At 38.9% G+C, this 26,829-nt stretch overlaps 1 protein-coding gene across 6 annotated transcripts in view; it reads left to right on the top strand.

Annotated features, from left to right (window-relative positions):
* The window catches only part of DYRK1A (dual specificity tyrosine phosphorylation regulated kinase 1A), a 148,922-nt gene that overhangs the window by 81,564 nt on the left and 40,529 nt on the right, over nt 1–26,829 (top strand). For all 6 annotated transcript variants that reach the window (XM_009202256.4, XM_031665742.1, XM_031665739.1 and 3 more), the window contains one exon: nt 26,322–26,518. In XM_009202256.4, coding sequence (XP_009200520.1) covers nt 26,322–26,518 — 197 coding nt within the window. The remainder of the gene's footprint in view (nt 1–26,321; nt 26,519–26,829) is intronic.

The raw sequence follows: 26,829 nt of genomic DNA on the forward strand, positions 1-26,829 counted from the left end.
CTACTATCCTTGTTTCTCTGTGGAAGAACATGCTACAGCTGCAAGTTTGAAAACGTTTTCCTGAGCGTTGGGCCTCTCAGCTCTCTCATTTTGCATGTAATGGATTACACTGCTTTCTTATTTTAGCCATCTCACAAGAAGTATTAGCTCTGAAAACATATTTACTTTTTTTCTAGAATGCATTGAACTAAATGCATTACTATTAAGATAAATACTGCAATGGAGGCAACTCTTAAAAAAGCTAACAAGTTGCATTTTTAAGAAATTCAAAGTGAAAATGGCCTACTAAGGTCTGTGGGGAAAACTTTTAGAAAATCATTTAAATTGATTTTCCCTATTTAATAAAGTAGTTAATGGGAAAATTCACACGGCTTTCCAGCTATTAAAATGTGCCTATCCTGACATTTGAGAATCTACAACATATAGGCAGATTTGAAATTCTTTTTTTTTTTTTTTTTTAATTTGAGTGGCGCTTTAGAGTTTATATGTGTGCTCACACGTGTTCACCTCGCGTGACCCTCACAGCAGTGTCAGAATGGCTTATCATCCCCATTTTACAGTAATGGCAAATGAGCCTTGGAAAAGGTCAGTGTCACACAGTGAGTGACTAGATCTGAGGCTAAAATGGACTTTTCTGTTTATCATATTGTTTACTGAATGCCTGTAATATGCCTTAGGTACACAAGAGATCTTGTTCTGTGCCCCTCCTTGGGGCGGTGGGAGCACACAGAACAGGCCAGAGGAGGAGCTCTGCTCCCTTTGTGCTCCCTCTGTGATTTGGGAGCATGCAGTTCTTAATAAGAATCCCCACTCTTCTGATTGTTACTAGTCTTGCCACCATTCCTCATTGCTAGCATTTGTCCCCTGTGTGAGAGGGATGGGTTGGGAGGGGAAGAGAGGGCACTTAACATCTGATTACAGAGGCAGAGTGTGTAATACATGCTCTACTCTCCTAACAGGGCAACTTGCTTCTTTTATATCCCTTTCCTCCCTGTCAGTCTGTGATTGGATCTCAGGAGGTGAGTTGAGTCAGACATTGTTTTCTGAGGGCCTGTTTCCTGCTCATTCACTAAAGATTTGTGAATGAAGCAGCACTTCCACCCTCAGGATCTTACGTTATAGTTCGGGGGGAAGTGACAGTGACACACCCCATGTAACATATTAGTAAATATATTTTATGATACTAATATGTAAGTATATGTATACACACATTTTTATATATGAACATACATTAAAAAAAGATAATTTCAGAATGCCTCACACAAATCTTGCTGGCACTCAAGCCTTTAAGACCTAAAGTCTGCCTGCCTCTTTTTGTAAATAAAGTTTTATTGGAATATAGCCATACTCATTGGTTTATGTATTATATCTGTGGCTGCTTTTGTGCTACATGGGAAGAGTTTTGATTAATTGCAGCAGAAGCTTCATCTTCTTCAAAGCCTAAAACATTCACACTCGGGCCCCTTAAGAGAAAGCTTGCTGACCCCTGCTCAGGATGTCGCAAGCATTGTACTCACGGCATTGTACTCAGGGCCATGGTGCAGCTCCAGACTTAGAAAATAAGGCTTGAGTTGGCTAGCTGATGGACATGGCAGGTGGGTGGAACTTAGCAGTGGAGTGGGTAGTTTCTGTCCTGTAGGTGTGGGATCACTGTGCTAAGTCAGGAAGTGTGGCTAAACTTTGATTAGAGGTGGGGAACTTGTGCTTTTAGAAAAGCACTTGTTGGTGTTTTCTAGTAAATGTGAATTGTGGTGATTTAAAAAATTGTATGTTAAAATTCAGAATTAACAAGTGTATATAAATTAGAAAGTGAGAGTTGCTGCTGTCCCCTCAATTCCCACTCTTCAAGGTGTTAAGAGCTGTTAAGAGATGGAGTTTTTTCCCCTCTGAGTATTATCTTCTACTTAGTAATTTAAAAATCTGCTATATTTCAGACCATCTTTTTTTACATTGTGACCCTGAGGTTCACTTTGTTCCCAAATTGTAGTCGGGGTTGTTCAGTTGAATGTTTGTTACATAGAAGATTAACGTGTGAAATATTTCAGAAGAGATTTTAATAGACACTTTCCTGTCAGTTGATGAGTTGACATTGTTTTTCTAAATAGTTTTAGAATTAGGCTTTTTATGACAAATATTAAAGGACTTTGTACTATATTACTGGTATTTTAAATGTTTACAAATTTTCTTAAAAATTCTTGTTCTGGTGGAGGGGGTCTCAGAATCACCTGAGAAACTTCAGAAAAATGCTCATGTTTGGTCCCCATTTCAGGCCTAGCAAGTCCAAAACTCTAGAGGTCAGGAGATCATCTACTTTTTAAAAGCTCTGCAAGTGAGCTATGGAGTCGATAACACTTTTTATAACATAACTTTGTTTTTATAGTAAAAATTTGTGGGAAATAGGAAGGTTTAACCTGAAATATTATAGGTTTGAATTATATTTCTAGTACAGGTGATGATTTATGCTGAAAAAACTTGTATATTTTGTTTAAACTCAAATATTGAGCAAAGGAGGGAAATACATGTAAAACAAAGCATTTAATTTTTTTTTTTTTTTTTTTTTTTTGAGGCAGAGTCCTACTCTGTTGCTAGGCTGCTAGACTGGAGTGCAGTGGCACAATTATGGAGCACTGCAGTCTCAACCTCCTGGGCCTAAGTGATCCTCCCATCTCAGCCTCCTAAGTACCTGGGACTATAGGCATGTGCCACCATGCCTGGCTGATTTTTAAATTTTTTGTGGAGATGAGGTTTTGCTATGTTGCCCAGGCTGGTCTTGAACTCGTGAGCCCAAGCAGTCTGCCTGCTTTAGCCTCCCAAAATGTGGGATTACAGGCGTGAGCCACCATGCGTGGACCTAGGAATTATTTAATTTGATTTGAAGAGTTATATCATTTTTCCCCTGCTTTACTTTTGTACCTCTTCTCCAAGAAAAAAGTCTACCCTCTCAAAAACCAAAAACACATTTCTTAACTTCTGGGAGGTAGTTTTGTTTGTATTAGTTCAAGTCCATACTGGAATACATTTGACCAGTGTTTTCAAGCTGAGAAATGATATTTAAGTATTTATTATCATTTACAGGTAGATACTAATTTCTGTATTTACTAAGGTAAGCTAACTGGTTTAATGAACACACCTAATATTTCAGTGGTTTAAATCAGTAGAATTTCTTGTCATATAATAGTCCAATGACTGTTAGTACAGTGGGATAACAGCTCTGCTCTACAGTTATTCAGGCTCTGAACTGTGGGCATTTTTCCTATTTTAAATTTAATAGCGTCCAAAGGTCATCCTGGGTTTTGGCATTCATTGAATGGGGGAAGAACATGGAGGTTTTCACACGTAATTCTTATGGGTCAGGCGTGGTAGTGGCACACATCACTTCTGTTGACATTTCATTAGCTTGGTCTTAGTCACGTGGCCATGCTAACTGCAAGGGAGGCTGGAAATGTAGTCTAGTTGACTCGGGAAAAAAATGCCTTTGGTTATCAGTCTCTCATGTGGTCAAGGTAAACAACATCAGCAAGACATTGACTTCTCTCTGGGCTATCTAATTATTTCTTTTTTGCTTTTCCTTTTCTCATTTTCCCATATTTTTGCAATTATTCTCCACTTTACCCCATAAATACCCTCTTTTTGAGGTGATGCCCCTCATTCTTCACTTACTTGTGATAGTCAAGTCTCTCGGATGCAGACAACAGAAAGCCATTCCTGGTGGGAGTTGGGCAGAAAACAAATGTAATGGAAGGCTATATGTTAACCCATAGAATTGATCGAAAGCTAGAAACTATGCTAGAAAAATAAGTAGGGGCCAAAGCAGGTGGCAGCAGAGGACACAGGGTCGCAGCAGCAGACCAGTCTGCTGCGGATCCCACACCTGGCACTTGTGCAGTGCATTGCTGTGTAAGCCTCAACTTTCCTGCTTCCACTTTGAATATTCTCTTACTGTCCCTGCATCTTGGCAGCAGTGACCCCTCTCCAAAGTCTGAACAGGAGCGTGTGATTGTCTAAACTTTGGTCACTAATAAAGCCCTGGTTACCAGGGGGGTAAGGTAGGAGATTTGTTAGTTTGGCTTTTGTACTTGGTGGCATGGCTTTTTTTGCCTTGCATGATTCTCATGAACTGGGAAGAGTGTTCAGATACCAAATGGTCAAAAAATGACAAATACCTATGTGGGAACCTTTTTCATCAGGAGAAATAAGTTGTGGTATAAGATGGGAGACTGTGTTCCAATCTTGATTTTTATCACCAACCTTTTGGGACAGGTTGTTAAACCTCTGGGTTGCAAGTGCCTCCTCTATAAAGTGAGGTGGGGGAACTAGATGTCTGACGATGTCTGTTCATTTACTCACACATTGAATAAATATTTATTGACTGCCATTTATGTGCCGACACAAAATAATTGAGTATCACACCCTTGCCTTCCTGTATTTGGGTGAGTCAGCAGAGAAGTCATTCTGATACTGTTAGGGTGAAGTGCTCAGATATTCCAGCCTTGGGCAGGGGGTGTAGGAGCTTGTGAGAGTTCCCAGTCCAGCCTGGGCGGAGAGTGTTGGAGTAGGGGATTCAGGGACCACTCTCTGCTTCTTTCACTCATTCGTTTAGTGTTTCCTTTAAGCCTTTGCATTATTGTTGTTATGAGAATACAAAAATAAACCAGTCCTTCCCTCCACAGCACTAATTGTGAGAGCGTGCTGATGGCTTTAGCAGGCAGTACGCTTGCTATGTTGAGATAAGAGCAGAATACAGTCATGCACCAAATAACATTTCAGTCAGTGTTGGACTGCATGTATGACAGTAGTCCCCTAAGACTGTAATGAAGCTAAAAAATTCCTATCACCTAGTGATGTCTTGGGATCCTTACCCAAGGAGGCCTAGGCTTATATGTGTATGTGTATCTTAATTTTTGAGAAAAATGTTTAAAAAGTTAAAAAAATGAAAGCTTACAGAGTAAGAATGTAAAGAAAAAACATTTTTGTACAGTTGTGCAATGTGTTTTAAGCTGTTACTACAAAAGTTAAAAAAATTAAAAAGTATATAAAGTAGGCTAAAGTTAATTACTGAAGAAAACAAGCTTTAAAATAAATTTTGTGTAGCTGAAGTGTACAATGTCTATAAAGTCTACCGTAGTAGACAGTATCATGTCCTAGGCCTTTGCATTCATTCACCCGTCTCTCCCCCATTCCGTCCCTCCATCCTTCTCCCACCCATTGCAACTTCCAGTCCTGCAAGCTCCATTCCTGTAAGCACCCGAACAAGTTATCTTTCATATCATATTTTTATTGTACCTTATATCACAAATAATGAGGGTTACAGTTGCCCTCATTATTTAGCACAACTGAACAGGTTTGCAGCCTAGGAGCAGTAGGCTCTACCATCCAGCATGAATGTGCAGTAGGCTCTGCCATCCAGCGTGAGCGTGCAGTAGGCTCTGCCATCCAGCGTGAGCGTGCAGTAGGCTCTGCCATCCAGCGTGAGCGTGCAGTAGGCTCTACCATCTAGGTTTATGTCAGTGTACTCAGTGATGTTCTCACAGCCGTGGAATCGCATAACAATGAATTTCTTTAAACATATCCTCGTGGCTAAGTGACAGGTAAGTGTTCTAAGGGAAGAATGGAGTGGGGGACCAGTTCCCTGTAAGATTCTGAGGTTTCTTAGAATGACGTTTGATCCTGGGTCTTGAAGTTTGAGTTGAAGATTTCTAGGAGCAGAAAAGAGGAGGGTGGGGATAGCATGCTAGTTGGAGAGAAGATAATGCTGAAGAGCACCGTTAAAGAATGGTGAGAAGGTTGGTACAGTTAAGGGAAAGGATGCCATGGAGGGGACAGGATGGAGAGAAAAGGTGGGAAATAAGACTAGAGGTATAAACACTTAACCTGGGTGCTCTGGGTATTTAAAGTATTATAAAGTATTGATGATTTTGAGCTTTTTTTTTTTTTTTTTAGGGACATGAACTTTGACAGCAGTATGGGGAATACACTGAGGGAGGGCATGGAGCCTGGATGAGGAGCAGTTACTGTAGGGGATTCCCCCGGCCCCTTTTTAGATTAAGATCTTGACAGAGTATGGAAATAAGCAGCTGGATTCTTGAGACATTCCAGAGGCCAAAGTCACAGAACGTAGTTAGATTGATGGGGGTTGAGGTAAAGGGGGTGGGGAGGTGGAAGTAAGAGAGCGAATTAAGATTGAGGTTTCTAGCTTGAGTGGATGGATGGGTGGCGATGCCATTTATAGAACTGGGTCAAACTTGGCGCTACTGCCTGCTCCCCAGCCTGTGCAGACACGGTTAAATATAGCATGTGGTGCTTTCCAGCTGAGGCTTGAGTTAGCTTTGGAATCTTTTCTATAACAGTGAGTGTTCCAGACAGCCATTGCCAATCTATTTGAGTTTGTACTGGAGGGGAAACCTGTTTGCCTTCCCTGTCATAGGAGATGGGGAGGGGAAGAGGAAGGGGAGCAGGGAGCAGGGAGAGGAATCCCACCTACACTAGTCCTTCTTTTCCCTGTGCTGTTTTCTTCAGAACACATCATTTTTTGATCTCACATTCCTTTGTTTTTTTTTGCCTGAGGATTCTGCTGTGCCCAGTAAAATACAAACTCCAGGAGGCCTGAGATTTGGCCCATAATTTTTGCATTTATGCCTTTAATGTTAAGAGCGTTGTCTAGAACAGCACTACCAATAGAAATATAAGCTGCTTGTATAATTTAAAATTTTCTAGGAGCCACATTTTTAAAAAAGTAAAAAGAGGCCTGAAGTTGTGGCTTACGTCTATAATCCCGGCATTTTGGGAGGGCAAGGCAGGTGGACTGCTTGAGGCCGGGAGTTCCAAGGCTGCAGTGAGCTGTGCTTGCACCATTGCACTTCAGCCTGGGCGATGGAGGGAGAGACCCTGTCTCTTTAAAAAGAAAAAAGTACAAAGCAACAGTAAAATTAAATTTAAAATACATTTTATTTTACCTGGTGTTTCCAAAACTTATTTCAATTTATAATAAAAAAAATTATTGAAATATTTTACATTTTTTGTTGCTAAGTCCTTAATCTTCTTTTTTCCATTTATAGTACATCTTAATTCTGTGTACCTACATTTCAAGTATTCAGTAGCCACATATGACTGTTGGTGACTGCATCAGACAGTGAAAGTCTAGAGTATAGTAGGGGCTCAGTAGATGTTTGTTGAATGAATGAAGGAGAGGAAGATGAGTTGGTTGTTAAAGGTTGTGTGTAGAATCGAGGAAGGGTTTTGTTCTCACAGTGAGGCAGGAGCATATTTTTATGTTTAAGACAGAACTAGGAGAAAGAGAGGAGGAGGTAATAGGAGTCAGCACTGACTGATGGTGGAAAGCCTGAGCAGGTGATTGGTCCAGGGGTCTGTAGCCAGGTAGATGGGAGGAGAGACGCCTTGCTAGTTACTGCCCTGAAGGATAATCCCTGAAGGGTAATCTTCAGTTACATTTTAAGATACTCAACTCCAGTTTGTTTGGCATAAACTTCTAATTGAAATGTATTGTAACTCTTCCTTCCCCACATTTTAGGTGCTGGTTAATTGAGGGTCATTTTTAAAGTCTTGAGGTGTTTCCCTAGAGACTTAACAAACGAAAGGAAAAGAAAAGTCTCTTTTTTTACGTAAAAATTAGGAAAAGTCTTATTGGTGTATCTTAACATCTTTACTTTGGTGTATCACTCAGCTAGAAAAATAAGTACTTTCTATAGTAAAAATTAACTTATTGAATCTGATTTTTAACATTATCATTATATTTGGAGTTGTATACAGTATATATTTTGCAGTCAATATAAAATAAGGTTATTTCCCCGCAGTCGTCCCTCAGTGTTTACATACTTGACTCCTTAATCTCCTACATAGTCTTTCATATTGAGATATAGTCTCCTTTTTTTTTTTTTTGAGACAAGGTCTCACTCTGTTGCCCAGGCTGTAGTGCAGTAGTGTGATCACAGCTCACTGCAGCCTCAACCTCCTGGTCTCAAACGATTCTCCCACCTCAGCCTCCCAAATAGCTGGGACTATAGGCATGTGCTACCATGCCCGGCTGATTTTTAATGTTTTTGTAGAGATGGGATCTCCCTGTGTTGCTCAGGTTGGTCTTTTAACTCCTGGGCTCCTGAGCCATCCTTCTGCCTCGACCTCCCAAAGTGCGGGATTGTACATGTGAGCCACCGCACCTGATCTCCGTTACTTTGAGTAACAAAGCCCTATTTGAGGTTGACACATAGACATGGAGCACCCTCTGTGTCAATAGTAGTTTTGGATGCTTATGGAGGTCACTTGATGGAATGAGTCTAAAAAGTGAAGCAATAAAATGTAACAGATATTTTAGGTTATGACCTCACATTTTCAGGTAATGGTATTCTAAATCTTTGGAAAGATCATTTTAAAAAGTATTGTTGTAAGTGAAAATAATTAACATACCTATTGGGTTAGTGGAAAACACCACCTTTCTCATGTTAAAAAATTTTATCTCATTGTTACTTGACATAAAATATCCAGTTATAGTATTTTACAGGAATTCAATAAGTGTTGTATCTAAAACAACTTAGAACTTAAGATTATGTGCTGCAGAAAACCAGATGACTTAAACAGGATTTAATGACGACAAAGACGCTGATGTTAAAGATGGAGTACGCTTTCTACTATATTGAGAGGGGCACGTCATACAGACAGAGATTTTGATAAGTGAGATTGATCTTATCTCTTTGCTTTTGGGACAGCTTTGTATTCCTGAGTGTGGTATGCTCAGCCAGATGTGATAATGTCAAAGCCGGAAGTGACTGGAGAGATGGTTATAAGGGGTGATCACCTTTTGTTTTTCTGCCCCAGCATACTTGAGCAGGTTAGGTTACATTCTGGCAAAAATCAGGCTCCCAGGACAATTCTTGGGAGATGGGGGAGGGAGAGAGTGGTGTATATATTTTGAAGAGACCTTAACTACACAGTGATTCTACCCGTGTGTGTGAGGGGCAGGACTGTTTGAACAGACGGCATGTCTTTTTCCAGTGTCATGGAGTTAACCTTAGAGCTGGGACCGGAACCCTGGACTTGCTTCTTGTGCCAGTTTTAATTTTCTCAGTCACACCCTTTTCTTTCCTTTTATTGTTTTTGTACCCTTTTTTTCTATTTTCAATAGAATTTTAAATGTCATACGCTTAATAAATGAAAACTGCTGATATAAATCAAGAAGCAGTCTTTAAATTTTAAATGATGGTACATTTATGGGGACATTATCAACTAATTTAGTTCCTTTTTCTGACTTTTTAAGTCACCTCTTTTTTCCAAATCACCGTGGCTTGGAACCGCTGAGTCATTCTTGAATCCAGCTGTCTCTTATCTGTTGTTCATATTGAAATAGATTTTAAAGTCCTGTCAGTCTGCTCTCAAATTGTCTCTTCATGCATCTCCTTCCTTTCCTTTTATGACATTTCCCTCAAAGGCTCTCACCGTCCCATGCTTGGACTGGTGCAGTAAGCAACTGATAGATCTCTATTTGTGGTTCCTCCTGCTTCCAGTCCACTTTACACATTCGTTCTGTCATTTAGCATTTGCCATTTGCCAGGTACCATTTTAGACATTAACTCTTTACTGTTCTTAATACCTTGAGGTTTAAGTACTGTTATAAACCCATTCTGCAGATGGAAAGGGAGCCATGGATTTAATTGATTTACCCAAAGTGACACAGAAGTTGGTAGCTAGCTAGTAAATGGCAAAATTGAATCCAGACTCCTTATGTTGTTAATTGCTATAGCTAAACATGAAACTGGAGTTGTGCCACTCCTTGCACACTTTTATCTGGCACTCTCTTAGGCTGTTTTACAAAATCCCATGTTTTAGCTTGCCATTCTTTTGGCCCAGCCTGCCTTTCTAGCCTTAACTTACCCCTCTGTCTATATTCTACTTTCTAGCCAAATATGAGGTGACGTTTAAGCTGCTACTTGAAAGAGAAGTGGGAGTTAGGCAGAGCAGTAAGGGAATGTTTGGGGAAGAGTGAAGGGTATACTTGAGAGAGTGTGGAGGTCCCTTGGAGGAGCTGGAGCCTAGAGGTGCCCCATGAGAACAACATAGGAGGCTGCAGGTGGAGGTGGGTGCCCCGTTGTAGAACACTTTCTGGTTGTCTTCCACAGGACATTTTTGGGAGCTATGCACAAGATTCATGGCTACCATGTTGCAGACTTTAAGTTCATTTTTCCTGGACCTCCTTATTTAATTCCCCTCTCTCTTGGTCCAGTCACCCCTTTGCCAGTGTTCACGGATGGTGAGAGCAGGCTGTTTGGAAAGAACGTCCTCAAGCAGGGTGCTGTTTCCTAACCCTGTGTCTCTTTCCCCTCTGAGATGAGTTTCATTCACTCACAGGTGTTCAACAATCTTGTCTTTTATGGGGAGTTTCTAATGTGTTTTGAGCACTTTCCCACCCCTCCTATCTTGGAGGCATGGTTCGAGTGGAAAAGGGCAAGGGCCCACCTGCCTCTGGCTTTCCCACCTCAGCCACCATGCTTAGGGCTGCGGTGGAGTGCTTGACCTCTTTCTGTGTACAATGCAATACATGTTGGAATAATGCCACTTAATGCATAGGGCTTTTGTGGGGGTAAGGGCATACTGGAACAGGTTGGCATAGATTAAGAGTTCAGTGAATGTTGTCACTACTTCTTATTACTTTTTAATTGTGAAAAACTGACAATTTCTCTAATAAAGGGTCATAGAAACCTGCTTTATCCATACTGTTGTTATTGAGAATACTTTCTGGTTTGGAAAAATTTGCTTGAGAGGTAAAAAGAAAGTTAATTGATTAATTAATTATTTATTAGAGACAGAATCTCGCTCTGCTGCTCAGGCTGGAATGCAGTAGCACAATCCTGGCTCACTGCAAACTAACTCACAGGTTCAGGTGACTCTCTTGTCTCAGACTCCAGAGTAGCTGGGACTACAGATGCATGCCACCACACCTGGCTAATATTTGTATCCCCCCCCAAGACGGAGTCTCTGTTGCCCAGGCTGGAGTGCAGTGGCGCGATCTCGGCTCACTGCAACCTCCGCCTCCCGGGTTCAAGCTATTCTCCTGCCTCAGCCTCCCTAGCTGAGACCACAGGCATGTACCACCACTGTCGGCTAATTTTATGTGCGTGTGTTTTTAGTAGAGGTGGGGTTTCGCCATATTGGCCAGACTAGTCTGGAACTCCTCGCCCCAAGTGATCCGCCTGCCTCAGCCTTCCAAAGTGCTGGGATTACAGGCATGAGCCACTGTGCCTGGCCTTTTGTGTTTAACTTTTTAAGTGTCTCTGGTCAGATGAATATTTTGCCTTTTGGGTATTTTTAAATGGAAAATTTCTGTAAATATTCAGTGTTTTAATTAGAATCACAAAGCCAAATGATTGCCTCATTGGATCATTTTAAGTATTATGCTGCAGTTCAATATAGGTACCAAGTACTTAACTAGACTTAAAAATATCTTGTATGTTTAACAGCTGTTTAGCTAGAACTAAAAAAGAGTGAGTCCTCTATGTGTATGCTTCTCCCCTCTTCTCCCTGGGATGGGAGAAGGAAAAAGTTAATTGTTTTTCCCCCTTGACTGCTGTTGCTGTGCCTGCTTTAGAAGAAGACAGAAGATCAGGGAAGGCAATTTTCTTTCCAAAGAAACCTTATGTGCCTGAAACTTAGTAACATCTTCAGACACTTCTTAAAATAGCCTGAGTATGGCATAGCTGAAGGTCTGAGGCGGTGGTAGGTAACCTTCTGCCTGTGTTGTATTCCTGGCCGCCTCTGTGTGTTCTGACCCTGCTCCTCTAGAGAGGAAAGCAGCTAAGCAGGCACTTTTCAACTTTTGAATGGCTTCATAGTATTTCAGCATTTACATGTGTTGTACCGTTCCCCCTCTTTTTGTACTTAGGGGTTTCTTGGAAGACAGCTGTAATATGCCTGTAAACCCGCCAGACAAAGTTATGGTCAAGGGGGTGGTAGGGGAGGGCATCTTTGGGTAATTTACAGTGTGTGTGTGCTTACATACACATGTGTGTTTTTAAAAATTTACATAACTAGTATTTCACTATCTTTTTGATTTTGAAAAAAAATGAACTAAGTCGAACTCTAACCACCATTTATTGAAATATTTCTTTGAATATCTAAACAGAGGCTCCAGATCGTCTTCGAGGCACAGCGTTTCCTGTCCTCTGGCAACTCTGTGTGTAATGTTTCAAACCCAAGGCATTGTACAAGGGAGAGGAGTACTTTGGGTTTACATGGTTGAGGGTGATGATGAATCCTCTCATTTCATGTATAAGAAGACCAGCTTATTTGTTGCAGTGCCCCACTGATGCTGGGGCCGAGGCAAGCAAAACAGGATGCTTAAGTCCTAGCCTAATGCTTGTCTTATGTAGAGCAAACTGAACTTTCAAAAGTATTTCTCTTTTTACCTGTTTTTAAATGAATATGCTAAATTTGCACGGTGCAGAGGAATGTGAGATATAGAGAGCAGGCTGAGGACCATCGGGCTTCATAAAGGGCATTTTGAGCAGCTGGAGACTTGTGGTTACCATGTCCAGGCTCTTCCCCTGCTGTCCTTAACTGTCCCACAGATGCCTCTGACCTGGGAAGAAGGGAGAAAAGACCTCATCTCCTCACTGAGAGTGGGAAGTAGCAGTCACTGAATGTGCTTGCCATGGGACATTACTGCCCATCAGGCTGGCAGTTCACTGTTTTGTGTGTGGAGGACTGTTTCTAATGCTCTCTGCTATTTGCTAAAGGATACACCGTCTGACAACTACTATAATAGTATGAAGGACAGCTTTAAAATCAAGACCGTCTGATAGCCTTAAGCTGTGGTCACTGTCATTTTTCTCCTCTTGAAGGACACTGGACTCTCAGGATCTGGCTTACCATCTTTGATGGACAATCATTTTATTAGCTTGCTTGAAAGAATTAGTTCCTCTGTTATAATCACTGTAGTGTCATTTGGGACGACTTGAACCATTTTTGTAAAACTTGTGAAATCTTTATGTATTTATGAAAGTTAAACTTACTGAAGGCTGAATGACTGCAGTGAAAGTATGAATCCTTTAATTAAATAAGTGGTTAGCATTTATATAAGCAGTCTAATCAGAACCCCAAATATTTGCTCATTTTCTTTAGGACTAACCTGTCTGCTGGAGTGATCATCACTGTCCTATGTAGATCTTGTAGAGTTTTGAAAGTAACTTTCTAGCTCACAATGGCGGTAGATTTTGTTTGTTTGTTTAATTATTTAGGGGGCATGTTCTCAGTTTAGCCTGATTAGTTACCTGCCGAATAAATAATGCTATTCTAATACCCTGCTAGGAAGAAATTTATGTAATTGAAATTCTGATTTCTATGTAACATTCTGTTTTCGTATTGAGACATGATACTGCCTGACAGGGCTGCTTCAGCAGCTGTCATCTGGTTTGTTGTTTCTTGTGGTGTTGTCTGGATTCTGCTGGCCTAAAAGGCAATCTTCTCGGTGCCTCTGCAGGGCTGTCCAGTGAGTCATCTGAAATTAAACTTCGATCAGAAATAAGTTTGCTTTTTGTTCCCACAGAGGACTGGAGTGAGTGGGCTTGAGAATACCTGTATGCAGATTGAAACTGTATATATCCATAGATATTTGGGAGCATTAGGTCAAGTGCCAATTAAATCAGGAAGGATCCTGCAGCCATAGTCCTGAAGATAAACTTTTTAAACTGCATTTGCTCAAACTTAAAACACTTCTGTGAGTATTGTGTAAACAACCATTATTTCAGTTGCTGTGTTAGATATGTTGCTTTCTTTAGCATGGATTTTTTTTCCAGTAAAGTATTAGTTTTTAATGTTTCAAAAGATTTTTTTGCAGTCATTTAAAATCAATTGTCAGTTAATCATACCTAAAATTCGGCAGATTGCATGTTTTATTTATTGCAACATGTTAAGAATCGTTCGTTTCCTGTTGACATTAAAAAATCTCCTAATGGCAGATTGATTTGTCTGTGCTCTTTTTGTATTATTAAGTCAGGCAGTAGGTACTTAGAGAGCTTCTGCTGTTTTAAGCCATGGGGAGGCAGTAGTGAACAAAAGGGGTGGGGAAGTCTTGTGGCGTTCACATCTCAGAAATGTTACTGTGCTAGGAGGGAGACTTCGGCTTCTAATCCATTGTCAGCCGTTAGCCTCCAGGCAAAGTTAGAGAACCACTGGTCTTCATTCTTTTCATTAAGTGGTTGAACTTGTCTAAAAAGGCTTAATTTCACCTCCAAACTTTGTCTTGAGACATTGTGTGTCTTTGTTTACCTGTCTTTTGTTTCCAAACTTCCCTACACCCATTCCTAGATTTAATTAAGGGCTCAAAGACTTCTCAATACCTTGTTTTGTACTAAGTAGGGAAGAATTTTATTTAGATAGGTTTCATTACTGATTATTAATTTAAAATTTATGGGGACTGTAAGAAAAACTGTTTCTCTGGAATTTTCATGACTGCCAATAACTTAGTACTAGGTGGTATCTGCTTTATTTATTTGTACTATTTAAAATATTTTATAACTTTAGGATATTAGGGAAAATATAAATTTACCCATATTATGTGTTATCCTGTGTACAATATGATAATTCATGGAATCCAGCAGCTATATGTTGGATTACTATTTTAATCTTTTCTGTCTTCCAGATGGTATTACCAAAAATAAATCCTTGGCTTCCTATTTCAGCTGTAAGAATTTGGCCTACTGTTTGAGGTGGAGAGGGTTAAGGGGCCTTTTGCTGTAGGGTTAGGAAAGATTTTCTGTGATCTGGTTGTTGAGGGTAGTACAGTTCTTAAAAAATGATATGTGCTTGTTAAATACAGAATGAATGAAAAGCACACATCTGCATATTAGTCTCAAAGTTTCAAGATGATTATTTTTGGTTTTCAAATATAGTTAGTATTTCATTTTATTTAAGTTATTTAAGTTATAATAAAATGGCAAAACCACAACTACTTTTACACCAACCGAATGCTTACTTTTATTTCTCCTGTCCTTTGTGCTGTGATTGTTTTATTTATATGTAATAAACTCCACAATGTTATTTTTACTTTGAACTGTCAGTTGGCTTTCAAAAATATTAAGAAAAAGTGTTTTTTATATTTATCTACATACATATTTACATTTCTGGTGCTCTTTTTTCCTTTGTGTGAATCTCAGTTTCTATCTGGAATCATTTTCCTTCTGTGAACTTGTGTGAACATTTTTTGAGGGTGGATCTACTCTTGACAAATTCTTTCATTTTCATTGGTCTGAAAAAGTATTTTGCCTTCAGTTTTGAAGGATGTTCTCAGCGGATATAGATTTGTGGGTTAAAGGGTTGTTTTTTGTTTTTTGTTTTTGTTTTTGTTTTTGTTTTTTTTCATCATTTAAAGATGTTTTATTTTCTTCTGGCAGTGTACGTGGTTTCTGGTGAGAAAACGGTGGCTCCCCTGTATGGAAACAGGTGTTTTTGTCTCTGGCTGCTTTTACAATTTTTTTCTTCATCATTGTTTTCAGCAGTTTGGTTGAGTTGCCTCAGTGTGATTTTTGTGTGGCTTTTTCCAGTTTTTTTTTTTTAACTTGTTTTCGATTTGGTTAATTTATATTGCTTTGTTTTTCCATTCACTTACCTTTTCTTCTGCAGTGTATGAACTGCTGTTAGGTCCATTCAGTGAATTTTTCATTTCAGTTATTTTCTCATTTTTAGAATTTCCATTTAGTTCCTTTTTATAGATTCTATTTCTCTATTAAGATTCACTATTCCCTTATTTTGTCCGTGTTTTCCTTTATATTTTAAAACATTCATAATAGTGGTTTTGGTCTGCTAACTTCACTCTTTCTGTCGTTTCTGAGTCTTAAATGAATTTTTCCTCCTGAATACAGACCACATTTTCTTGCTTCTTGCTGTGCTAGTGAATTGGACTGGCTATGGGCATGAGGAATGCTGGCCTGTGAGTGTTTGGATTTTGTTCTCTTTAAAGAGCATTGAATGTCATCCTGGCAGGCTGTTAATTCACCTGCAGACCATCTTGATCCTTAGGTTTGTTTCAGTCTCTGTTAGAACAGGGTCCAGCCTTTACTGTAAGACCAGATTAGCCCTAGTCCTAACTGGATTTTCTGGGGTCTCTGTTGAACGTCTGTGGTGTGTATTGGGGTTTCTCCACTGTAACTGGTTTGAACACTTAATGTCTTACAGTCTTGTGTGAATGCTAGAAGTTATTCAGTTCACAGTTCCCTGGTAGTTGTTCTGTGCCTGGCTTCATGGTCCTTCTCCCAGTGCTTGTGCAGCTTAGCATTTGGCCAAAGAGTCAAGGAGAACCCTATGTATAGATTGATGGAGCGCCTTCTGTTTTTGTTACCTGCTGCACAAATTCCAGCCAATTCAGTGGCCTTGAACTCTTCCTTCTGTCTCTGCAGCACAGCGAGATTGCTGTGTTCTGTTTGGGCTCCCCCTTCCTATACTGTACCCTGGAAAGTGCCTCTAGATAGGAAACCAAGGTGATTGTAGGGCTCACCAAGATTGATTTCTTTTTTCAGTCATGACAGTTCTGCACTGCCTGTAGTCCAATGTTTGAAAACAGTTATTTCATATGTTTTGACTAGTTCTTTAGTTGTTTATGATGAGCGAGGGAGTCTGGTACCAGGTACTCTACAAAGGTCAGAAGTGGAAATCTGATAATACAAATTTCTAAAGGTAACATGTTTTTATCCATAACCCATTGTTATTAACAGTTTTAATATATAGATTCAGTTAATCTTCCATGCTGAAAAACCTGAGCTTTTATTTATGTCTTATATGAGCAATTTCGTTGCGTTTCTAGACAATCGAGTATGCTGTTTTGGCTAGTAAGTTGAAAAGCTTGTGTGCGTGTGTGTGTGTTTATGCATCCTGTAGTAACATTGGCATGTGTCTGTTTATGCATCCTGTAGTAACATATATTGGCCACTAGAGGGTAATAAGAAATCAGTTCATTTGTTCTTTTTGGATCACTGTTACTAAATAGTCCTTATCATTAGACTTTTTGTATAGTTACAGTCATTGCTTACTTTCACTTTAATATATATTTATTACTATTTAATATATAAATAGTAATAAATATAGATTATATATTTATATATTATTAATATTTATATATTATTATAAATAATATATAAATGGCTCCTTCTGTGGAGCCAGGCACTGCACTGTGTACTTGGGTTATAAAAATGAGTAAGAGCAGTTGACTGAGCAGTAGCTGTAGCCTGTGCTATAAGACTTCTCCGCTTTTGATTCAGGAACCCCTCATTTAAAAAATACCACATTCATCATTCCTCCCGTGCAGCCCCCTCTCTCCCTCTCTCAATGATTTCTTCACAGTCTAAATATTCCTGATGGATTCAGTCCATTCCTTTATTGCACAAATATTTATTGAATGCAGGCCACATGCCAGGCACTGTTCTTGGTGCTGATGATGAAATGGTGAACAAAACTTACTCACGGACTTTCGCTCACTTGCCCTCTTAATGTGCCTTTATTTCCGGCCATCATTAGAGGTGCAATTCCTTTAACATTTTGTCTTCATTTTGCATGTGTCTTGTTGCTAGGGACCTCGTGGGTTTTTGGCCACATAAGCTTGGTTGCCCTCCTCATTTCTTAGTGGATTCTGTCTCAGAACCTCAGCCTCATAAGTTTCCACATTTAGATGCTATAGTTTTAATTAAATTATTTTCATTTACTTTTTGTTCTTTAATACTGTTCTTTGCTTTAACTGTTTCTCTTTAAAATCTACTGTCAATTAATACTGTCACAGGAATGGTCCCCTGTTAGAATGTCTTACTAACAAAGACATTCAGGTTAGGTAAGAATAACATTCAGACCTAAAAGTAGGGCTATGTGTAGAGATAATGGCTTTTGATACGTGTTATTTTTACCTTTTTTTTTTTTTTTAAACTTAGGGTCTTTTCTCATGCTTTTTGTATTTGCTGTTTCCTCTTTGTTTACCACTATCTTTTTGAATCTTATGTCCCTGTCTTTGAGATGTGTTGTTTATGAAATATTTCTCCGTAGAAACAATGCTGATCCATACTGGTAATATGGTCTCTAGTTATTATAGATCCTTGCTAGAGCATAGTAACTTGACTGAAGTAAGAAAACTGCTTCATTTTTCTTTTAGTAAAATACTGAATTTTTACCAAGTTTAGCAAAGTTACAGAAACATGCTTATGGTTAAAATGATCCATACAGTTCAGAAGCACGTAAAGACAGAACTCCACATGCATAATTTTCTCCAATGTGCTTTTCGTGCTGTTTGACAGCAGTTGAAAATATTTTGGAGTTGCACTCCAAATGATGATTTTAAAGATAGCTTTGAATTATTTGTTTTCATCATTAAATTATAACATTATCTGATGTTAAAACATGTATTGTGATACATTCTTAAGCTAAGATATTATTATACTGAGTTGAATAAAGATTATATAATATGGTAGGTAGTAGGTTGAACCATATGAAATTGCTGTTTTGTAAGCCAAAGGTGGTCAAAAATCTATCAGCAGTTTCATATGGTTCTGCATAATACTTTATGTGATCATCCGTGTTACATGATGAACTGTCATTTTTTTCATTAACATTTGCATTAAAATGGAAGATAGAAACTTTAGAGTAAAAACATGGTAATTTGCTTAATTATAAAATCAGATTAACTAGAAATACCCATATTATTTTGTCCCCTTGGAATCTTATCATAGGAAAGGAATGAATGAACGGATAACTTAAATACTTTTTGGTGTTGCAGGAGGAAATTAAACTTAGGTTTATTCTGAATTTCATACACAGCAATCGAGTTAAGAAAGGAGACAGTGAGCATGTGGCAAGCACACCTCGTTTATATGCCATGTTTACCAGCAGTCCCCCAGTACTGGTGGCTTAATCTTTCTTTCCTTTCACTAAATAACTGATAATGTCACTAACTAGTTATGTTAGGTGTTATAATACATAGCTACAAAGGTACCAGAAGTGAAAAACAAAGTTTTTTCTTGCTAATTCACATTCAGATCATCCACAACAAATTCCAAAAAGAAAATCAGATTCTTTGTCACCTAGCATATCACCCTTATGCATGGAAATGTGTATTATTCTCTCTCAAAAAAAGTTTCAACTCTATAACTAGAAAAGTAAATCTGTTGGGGAAAAAAAGCCCTCTGTGTATTGTTTAGATAGACTATAACTTATTTTTGGATTATCCACTACTTGAATTAGTTGGAGAACAGCTTTCTTTTATTAAGGTGACCAGTGCTTTTCAAAATAGTATTGACATCATCTGATGACTTGTTAGAAATGTTGACCCATCATCATCTGATGACTTGTTAGAAATGTTAGAAATGTAATCCTGGCACTTTGGGAGGCCAAGGTGAGTGGATCACCTGAGGTCAGGAGTTCAAGACCAGCCTGGCCAACATGGTGAAACTCCGTCTCTACTAAAAATACAAAAATTAGCCAGGGGTGGTAGCGGGTGCCTGTAATTCCAGCTACTTGGGAGGCTGAGGCAGGAGAATTGCTTGACCCCGGGAGACAAAGTTTGCAGTGAGCCAAGATTGCGCCACTGCCCTGCAGCCTGGGTAACAGAGCACAACTCTGTTTCAGAAAAAAAAGAAAAAAAAAAAAAAAAGAAATGTTGACTCTCAAGCTCTGCTGAATCAGAACTCTCATTTTTAACAAGATTCAAAAACAATTTGCAAGCACATTAAAGTCTGAAAAGTGCTGTTACAGATTATGAATGACATTGTCACCTCCACAAGACAGTGCTGATGTAGCCCCGTCAGTAAGTGCTTGTTGAATTTACTCAATCTAGATTCAAACAATGAAAAGTATTTCAGGAGGGTAGTGGTAACAGTAATAATCAAGGAACTACCTGTTTCTTTGTAGTTCTTTCATAGCTATCTGGATGTCACAGAATTACCCATCTTTCTTTCCAGATGCGTCTTTCAGTCTGATTCTGTCCATGCTGGGTGGTCATTTGGATGTCTTGTGAATACAGTAGATATACACACAAATATGTGTATGGATGAGAGAGCAACAGAATTAAAATACAAATCAACATAGTATATGAGTTTAGGGAGTTAAATATTAGATTTTGATTAGTCAAGGATGCGTAATATTTTGTAATATTGCAACATATAAGGTAACTAACAAATAAAAATACGGGGAGATGACATAAAAAATTCCAGCAAAAGGTAAGAAAGGAAAAGGAACATAAAACAGTTGAAACAACAGTGTTCATTTATAAATACAGCTCAACCACATACTCTTTACAAGAGATAAACCTAAAATATAAGGAAACAGAAGACGGTAAAGGTAAAAAGATGGACAAAAGACATACCATACAAAAATTGATGCAGAGAAGGCTTGGTGTAGTCAGACTGGTAAGAGATAAGCAAAAAGCTTTACTGGAAATAAAGAGGGCAGTTTATGATGATAAAAGGTATTATTCATCAGGAAGGCATAACAACTCTGAATTTGTATTATCCAATATAACACTTTAAGTAGGAGATTTTGAATACATTGTTCTTGGTAACTGATAGAACAAGATGAGACCAAAATTTTTTTTAAATACTTATATAAGACAGCATACTTAATGCAATTAAACCTTTAATGAGGCCGACCACGAAGAGAAGACCTCATTAACCAATGTTGAGGTGAAGAGGATATCACAAAAGCTTATGAGAAGATACTATAAAAACTTGATGTCAGTGCATTTGAAATTTAGATGAAGTTAGACATACTATTAGAAATCTACAACTTAACAGACACAGCGGGAAATGGAAAATCTGAATAGTCCTATTAAACATGATCCTTAATGGGAAGAGCCACCCACTAGTTTTGAAGTCTGGAATTTACAAAAGAAAAGAAAACAAAACAAAACAGAAACTACCCACAAGCAAAACTCCTGGTCCAGAAGGTTTCACCAGTGAATCTACCACACACGCACATAAAATTGTGACCAAATTGTACTCCAGAAATGGAAAAGTTTTTTTGTTTGTTTTCACAGGGTCTTGCCCTGGGCTGGAGTGCAAGTGGTACCATCATGGCTCACTGCACCCTCCTCCTCCTGGGCCCAAGTGATCCTCCCACCTCAGCCTCCTGAGTGACTGGGACCATAAGCATGTGCCACCACACCCTACTAATGTGTTAATTTTTTTGTAGAGATGGGGTCTCACTAGGTTGTCTAGGCTGATCTCGAACTCCTGGGCTCAGGTGATTTTCCTACCTTGGCCTCCCAGAGTGCTGGGATTACTGGTGGGAACCACCATGCTTGGCCCGAGGAAAGTCGTTTAGCATTTCAAAAATCATATCAGTGTCATCCACCACATTAACAGAGTAAATCAGAAAAGTCATCTCATTTCAATAGATACAGAAAAAGCATTTAATAAAAGTCAGCATCCATTCATGAGAAAAAGGTCTTAGAAAACTAGCAATAGAAGGAAACTTTGTTAATCTGGGAATAGTATTTGTTAAAAACCTGCAGCAACCATAATACTGGAGAAATGTTGAAAGCTTTCTTTCCAAGAAAGCTGAATTTCCAAGATTGAGAATATATGAGAGTAGCGTCTGTTACCTCCTTTCTAAATCATCACTGTACGAAAGATCCCAGCTATGTTACTGATGCAGGTAAATCCATCGTTGCATAAAATTCTGTTGAGCACCCCCATTCTGTAGAGATCAGTGCAGTTTCAACATCCCAACATAAGTTTGTTTTGGTGGATTTGATGGGCCTGAATCAGAAACTTACATGGAGTAGCAAAACTAACTAACTTTTTTTTTTTTTTTAAAGAGGTGAGGTCTCTGTCATCCAGGCTGGAGCACATACAGTGGCACAGTCATGGCTCACTGCAGCTGTGAAATGTTGGGCTCAGGTGATCCTCCCACCCCAGCCTCCTGAGTAACTGAAACTACAGGTGTGTGTCACCATGCCTGGCTTTTTTTTTTTTTTTTCCCTTGTAGAGATGGGGTGGTGGTGTGTTGCCCAGGCTGGTCTCAGACTCCTGGGCTCAAGTGGTTTCCCACCTCGGCCTCCCAAAACCCTGGGATTACAGGCATCAGCCCCTGGGCCCGGCCTGCCAAAATGTTCTTGAAGAAGAACAATTTCCTGTTGGATGTTTAAATTTTTAAAGCTGTTGTAATTTAGTTAATGTCCAGTTCTTGAACAGAGATCTAAGTAGGTAAGTCTGTATCCAGTAGAACAGAATAGGGAGTCCAAAACTAGATCCACGCATAAAGGAGAATGTGATTTATGATAAAGATGGGGTTACAGAGCAGCGGAGAATGTTAGTTTTTTAAATAATTGGTTAAGGATCAACTGGATGTTAATTTGGGGGGGGGGAATGAAACTAGATTCCTATTTTACACAGAAGTCAAATGCAAATGCATTGTGCATTTAGATGTGAGAGAGAGCCCAGTGTTTCGAAGGTAGTAGATTTTTTTCGAAAAATTTCTTAGACTCCAAAAGTACAGTACTAATTGTAAAGCAAAAGTTGATAAAATTAAGAACTTTTATTCATCAAAGTATACGATTAAGAGAGTAACAAGGCAAGCTGCCTGTAACCAGTAGGGGCTTACTCATATTCAGAATATGTATTTTTTAAAATCCTAGAAATTTGTAAGAAATGAGCTTACAATTCAGTAGAAAAAACAGAAAAGCAACCTGAATGTACATTTCACGAAGTGATGTGTAAGTGGCCAGTACACATCAAAAAATGCTCATAGTCACTAATTTTGCATAGGAAAATGCAAATTAAAACCACACTGTAGTACCACAGCACAAATAACACTTAGCATAATGGTTGAAATTAGACTGATGATTGCATGCTGTAGTGAAGGAGTGGAGCATGGGAATTTTTCATAAACTGCTAGTGGAAAAATTGATTGGAACAAAAAAAGACTGGAAAAACAACAGGACAGCATCTCTGTATATACCAAACGATGCGTAACAAGAATCTTGCAAGTGGCAGTGTTCATAGCCCCAAACTGGAAATAATCCAGGTGTCAGTCAGTAGTGGAATGGATAAATTATCATTAGTTCATGTATTGGGGTATTGTAAAGCAATGGTAATGGACAAACTACGGTTTATAGGATAAGATGAAGTAAACAGTTCCACTGTATTACATTAGTCTCTACTTGCCCTGCTATAAATAAATACCCAAGACTGGGTAATTTATAAAGAAAAGAGGTTTAGTTGGCTCATGGTTCTTTCTTCAGGCTGTACGGGAAACATGAAAGCCTCTGGGGAGGCCTCAGGAAAACGTTCGATCATGGCAGAAGGTGTTGGAGAAGCAGGCATGTCTTACATGGCCTGCAAAGTCAGGCAAAACGGGGAGGTGCCACGCAGTTTTAAACAGCCATTTTTTGTGAGAACTCTATCACGAGAATAGCACTAAGAGGGACGATGCTAAACCATTAGAAACCACCGTCATAATCCAATAACCTCCTCCCAGGGCCCTCCTCCAATATGGGGGATTACAATTCGACATGAGATTCAGGCAGGGACACAGATCCAAACGGTATCACCTGCTCATATGAAAACATCACGCCTGTGATCCTGGCACTTTGGGAGGCCGAGACGGGTGGATCATGAGGTCAGGAGACTGAGACCATCCTGGCTAACACGGTAAAACCCCATCTCTACTAAAAATACAAAAAATCAGCCCAGCATGGTGGCGGGTGCCTGTAGTCCCAGCTACTCTGGAGGCTGAGGCAGGAGAATGGCGTGAACCCGGGAGGCAGAGCTTGCAGTGAGCCGAGATTGCGCCACCGCACTCCAGCCTGGGCGACAGAGACTCTGTCTCAAAAATAAATAAATAAATAAATAAAACCAAATCTGGTTTTGGAGGTCAGGATAGTAGTAATTTTTAAGGAAGAGGAAGGTGGTGTTGGTTAGAAAGGGTCATAGAGTGGTATGGTGGGTTTCTGGGATGCTGGCCATTTTTCCCCCATTTTGTGACACAGATTGATTTCATGATAGTAATTTAAGCTTTGTGCTAATGGTTTTTATGCTTTCTACAATATTACACTAAATAAGTTTAAACATAGTATATAACAGTGACATGGATAATAAAAACAGAAGTTAACATTTTTATAAAAAGTGTTTGCTGTGTGTTACAGGTTTCATTCTGTGTGCCTGTTGGTGGTACCTCATTTAAACTTTGTAACAAGGAATAGGGTCAGTATAGTAATACCTCTGCTTCATAGATAGGGAAACGAAGGCTTTGAATAGTTAAGAAATTTCCCAGTCACAGCCTTAGTCTTTTACTGTTTATAAGAACTTTTTATATATTAAGGACCTCAATTCTTTTTATTTATATTCCTTCCCACCTTTTTCTTTTTAATGTGCAGATTTAAAAGCCCTCATTTCCCCCATTATTTGAATTTAGATTTTCAATTTTTTGCTTTTACAAATATCAGGATAAACATGGTTGACATCTTTATCCACATCATGGATTATTGCCTTAGTATAAGTTTCTAGAAGTTCTTTTTAAAAGTGAACAAGGTTGTTCTACAGAATTGAATTGAATGAATGTGTTTTTGACTATGAATGATAAAATGTTTAGAAAAGTTAGCCATCTTTCACCAGTTATACTATCCTTTTACTTATTTAAGAAATACTAATCATGTGGATTGGGAAAGTTAAGGACCTCACTGTAATGGACAGAGAAGAGAATCTAAAGTCTGAAAGCAATGCTAGGGGCAGTAGACTTTCCAGCTTCCGCAGGGGTGGAGGACTTGACATTTGTATTTTGGAAAGGTCACTTTGGCCATGTTATTGAGGAGATCCAGAATTGCAAATAGAATAAAGACAGAGCTATTAGGAATCTTTTTGGTAATCTTAAGTGAGATATGTTGTGTGCAGATGAAAAGGTTGTGTTTGAGTGTTCTGTTGGGAGAGGGAATGAGCAAGATTGGGCAGCTGTTGGGGAAGAACTCTTAACATGACTCCCGAAGTGTTGATTCTGGTTGACTGGGTAGGAAATGGTGTCATTCCCTGTGGTGGAAAGTAGAGGTGGAACTTAACGTTTGGGGAGCTTTGTTCTCTTCGTTTTCAGAGTCTGTGCCACATTCAGTTAGAGATGGTATTCTCCACAAGATGGGCACTGGCCCCATGAGCCTTTACTGCACATTGATTGTGCGTTACTCTACAGTACTTGCAGATAACATTGGGCCATTTATTAATTGGCAGAGCTGTTCTGAGTACGTCGTATGTATTAAAGCACTAAACCTTCATAACAACCTTTTCAGGTAGGTATTATTATCATTATAAGGTATTAGGTATGCATGGTCACCAGTAGCACTGGGATCTCCAACCCCAGCAGCCTGGCTTGAGAGTCTGTGTCCTTCACTGTTGGACTACCATTATTGTGTGTCTTGAAAATGGTGGAAGTCCAAAGTATTTTGCCACTGAACTACATGGTCGGTTGTGTTGTGGCTGTTAACTGGTTCATTCAGGAGGACAGGCACAAGTATTTTGAATCTAGTCATTCTTGTTGACCAAGGTTTTAGGCTTTAGTCTGTGATTACAAATAGGTTGAATTTAAGAAAAATCTTTTTTTAAATCATTTTCTTAAAAATTGCCTTTTATTAGATACCAATACTTTTATGGACCAGAGTGTTAATTTTTCATTTCTGCCGCGGATATCATGATCATGGTTCATCCTACCCGTGGGATAATTATTGGCTCTTCTTTCTTTGTGGTGAGCTTGCCAGGTCTAGATTCTCTTAGGACTATTTGAAAGGTGCAGAGGAATCCAACAACCTTGGGTTGAGAAGTGTAGTTCTGTGTTTTATGTTTGTTTTCCTGTTTCTATACCCAACCTTTGATTACCTGTGTCAGTGGAGAGCACCATAAGGTTTCACCTGGTTTGAGATGCTGGCGATGTTGTTTTCCATAAACCTGGCAGCAGGTGCAAAATAGCATCTCAGAAATATTCCTTTGAGTTGGTTTGTGAGGAGCTGGTCCATTGGAGAAGTCCCTCAATAATTAAAAGATTACTTATTTAACTTGTATTATGGTTCTTAATTGATGAAAATCTCATAGGTGAAAATGAGTCTTAAAGGTTGTTGCTGTTGCTTTACAAAAAGGTTTTCTGAAGATTTTCTCAATACAGGTTTATATTCATGTTAATCACTATTGATCTTTTATACCATTTACTACATAACTGTTGTGTTGAGTGACATATACCTGTTTATAGTGAGAAAAGTTTTTTAATATTGAATATCCTAAAGTTCTTATTTAAAGAGCTATTAGATATATCAAATGATACAAACATTAGGATATGAATATTTCCTTTAAACTTCACTTATCTTCTTGTAGGAGGAGAGACTTCAGCATGCAAACCTTCATCTGTTCGGCTTGCACCGTCATTTTCATTCCATGCTGCTGGCCTTCAGATGGCTGGACAGATGCCCCATTCACACCCTTACAGTGACCGTCGCCAGCCAAGCATAAGTGACCAGCAGGTTTCTGCCTTAGCGTATTCTGACCAGATTCAGCAACCTCTAACCAACCAGGTAAGTTCATGGAGTATCAGAAATGATGGTTGGAATGGCAGTTTATTCCTTCAAAATGTTGGAATACTAAATAGGCAAAATGCTTTAATGGTTTTCAATTTTACAAGTTTTACATGCAACATGGGATTATGGATTGAGAAAACGTGGTATTAAGAAGTTTGCATTAAAATGTGTATGGTTTTTTTTTTTTTTTTTTTTTTTTTTTTTTTTTTTTTGCATTTTTACTTGTATTTCACTTAAACAGTCATAAACATGCCCACAGTCTCTCATTCTGTAATAGAGAGGGGGAAAGTTATTTCTGAAGAATATTA

This window comes from Papio anubis, chromosome 4 (genome assembly GCF_008728515.1).
Source record: "Papio anubis isolate 15944 chromosome 4, Panubis1.0, whole genome shotgun sequence".
NCBI classification, from domain to species: domain Eukaryota; kingdom Metazoa; phylum Chordata; class Mammalia; order Primates; family Cercopithecidae; genus Papio; species Papio anubis.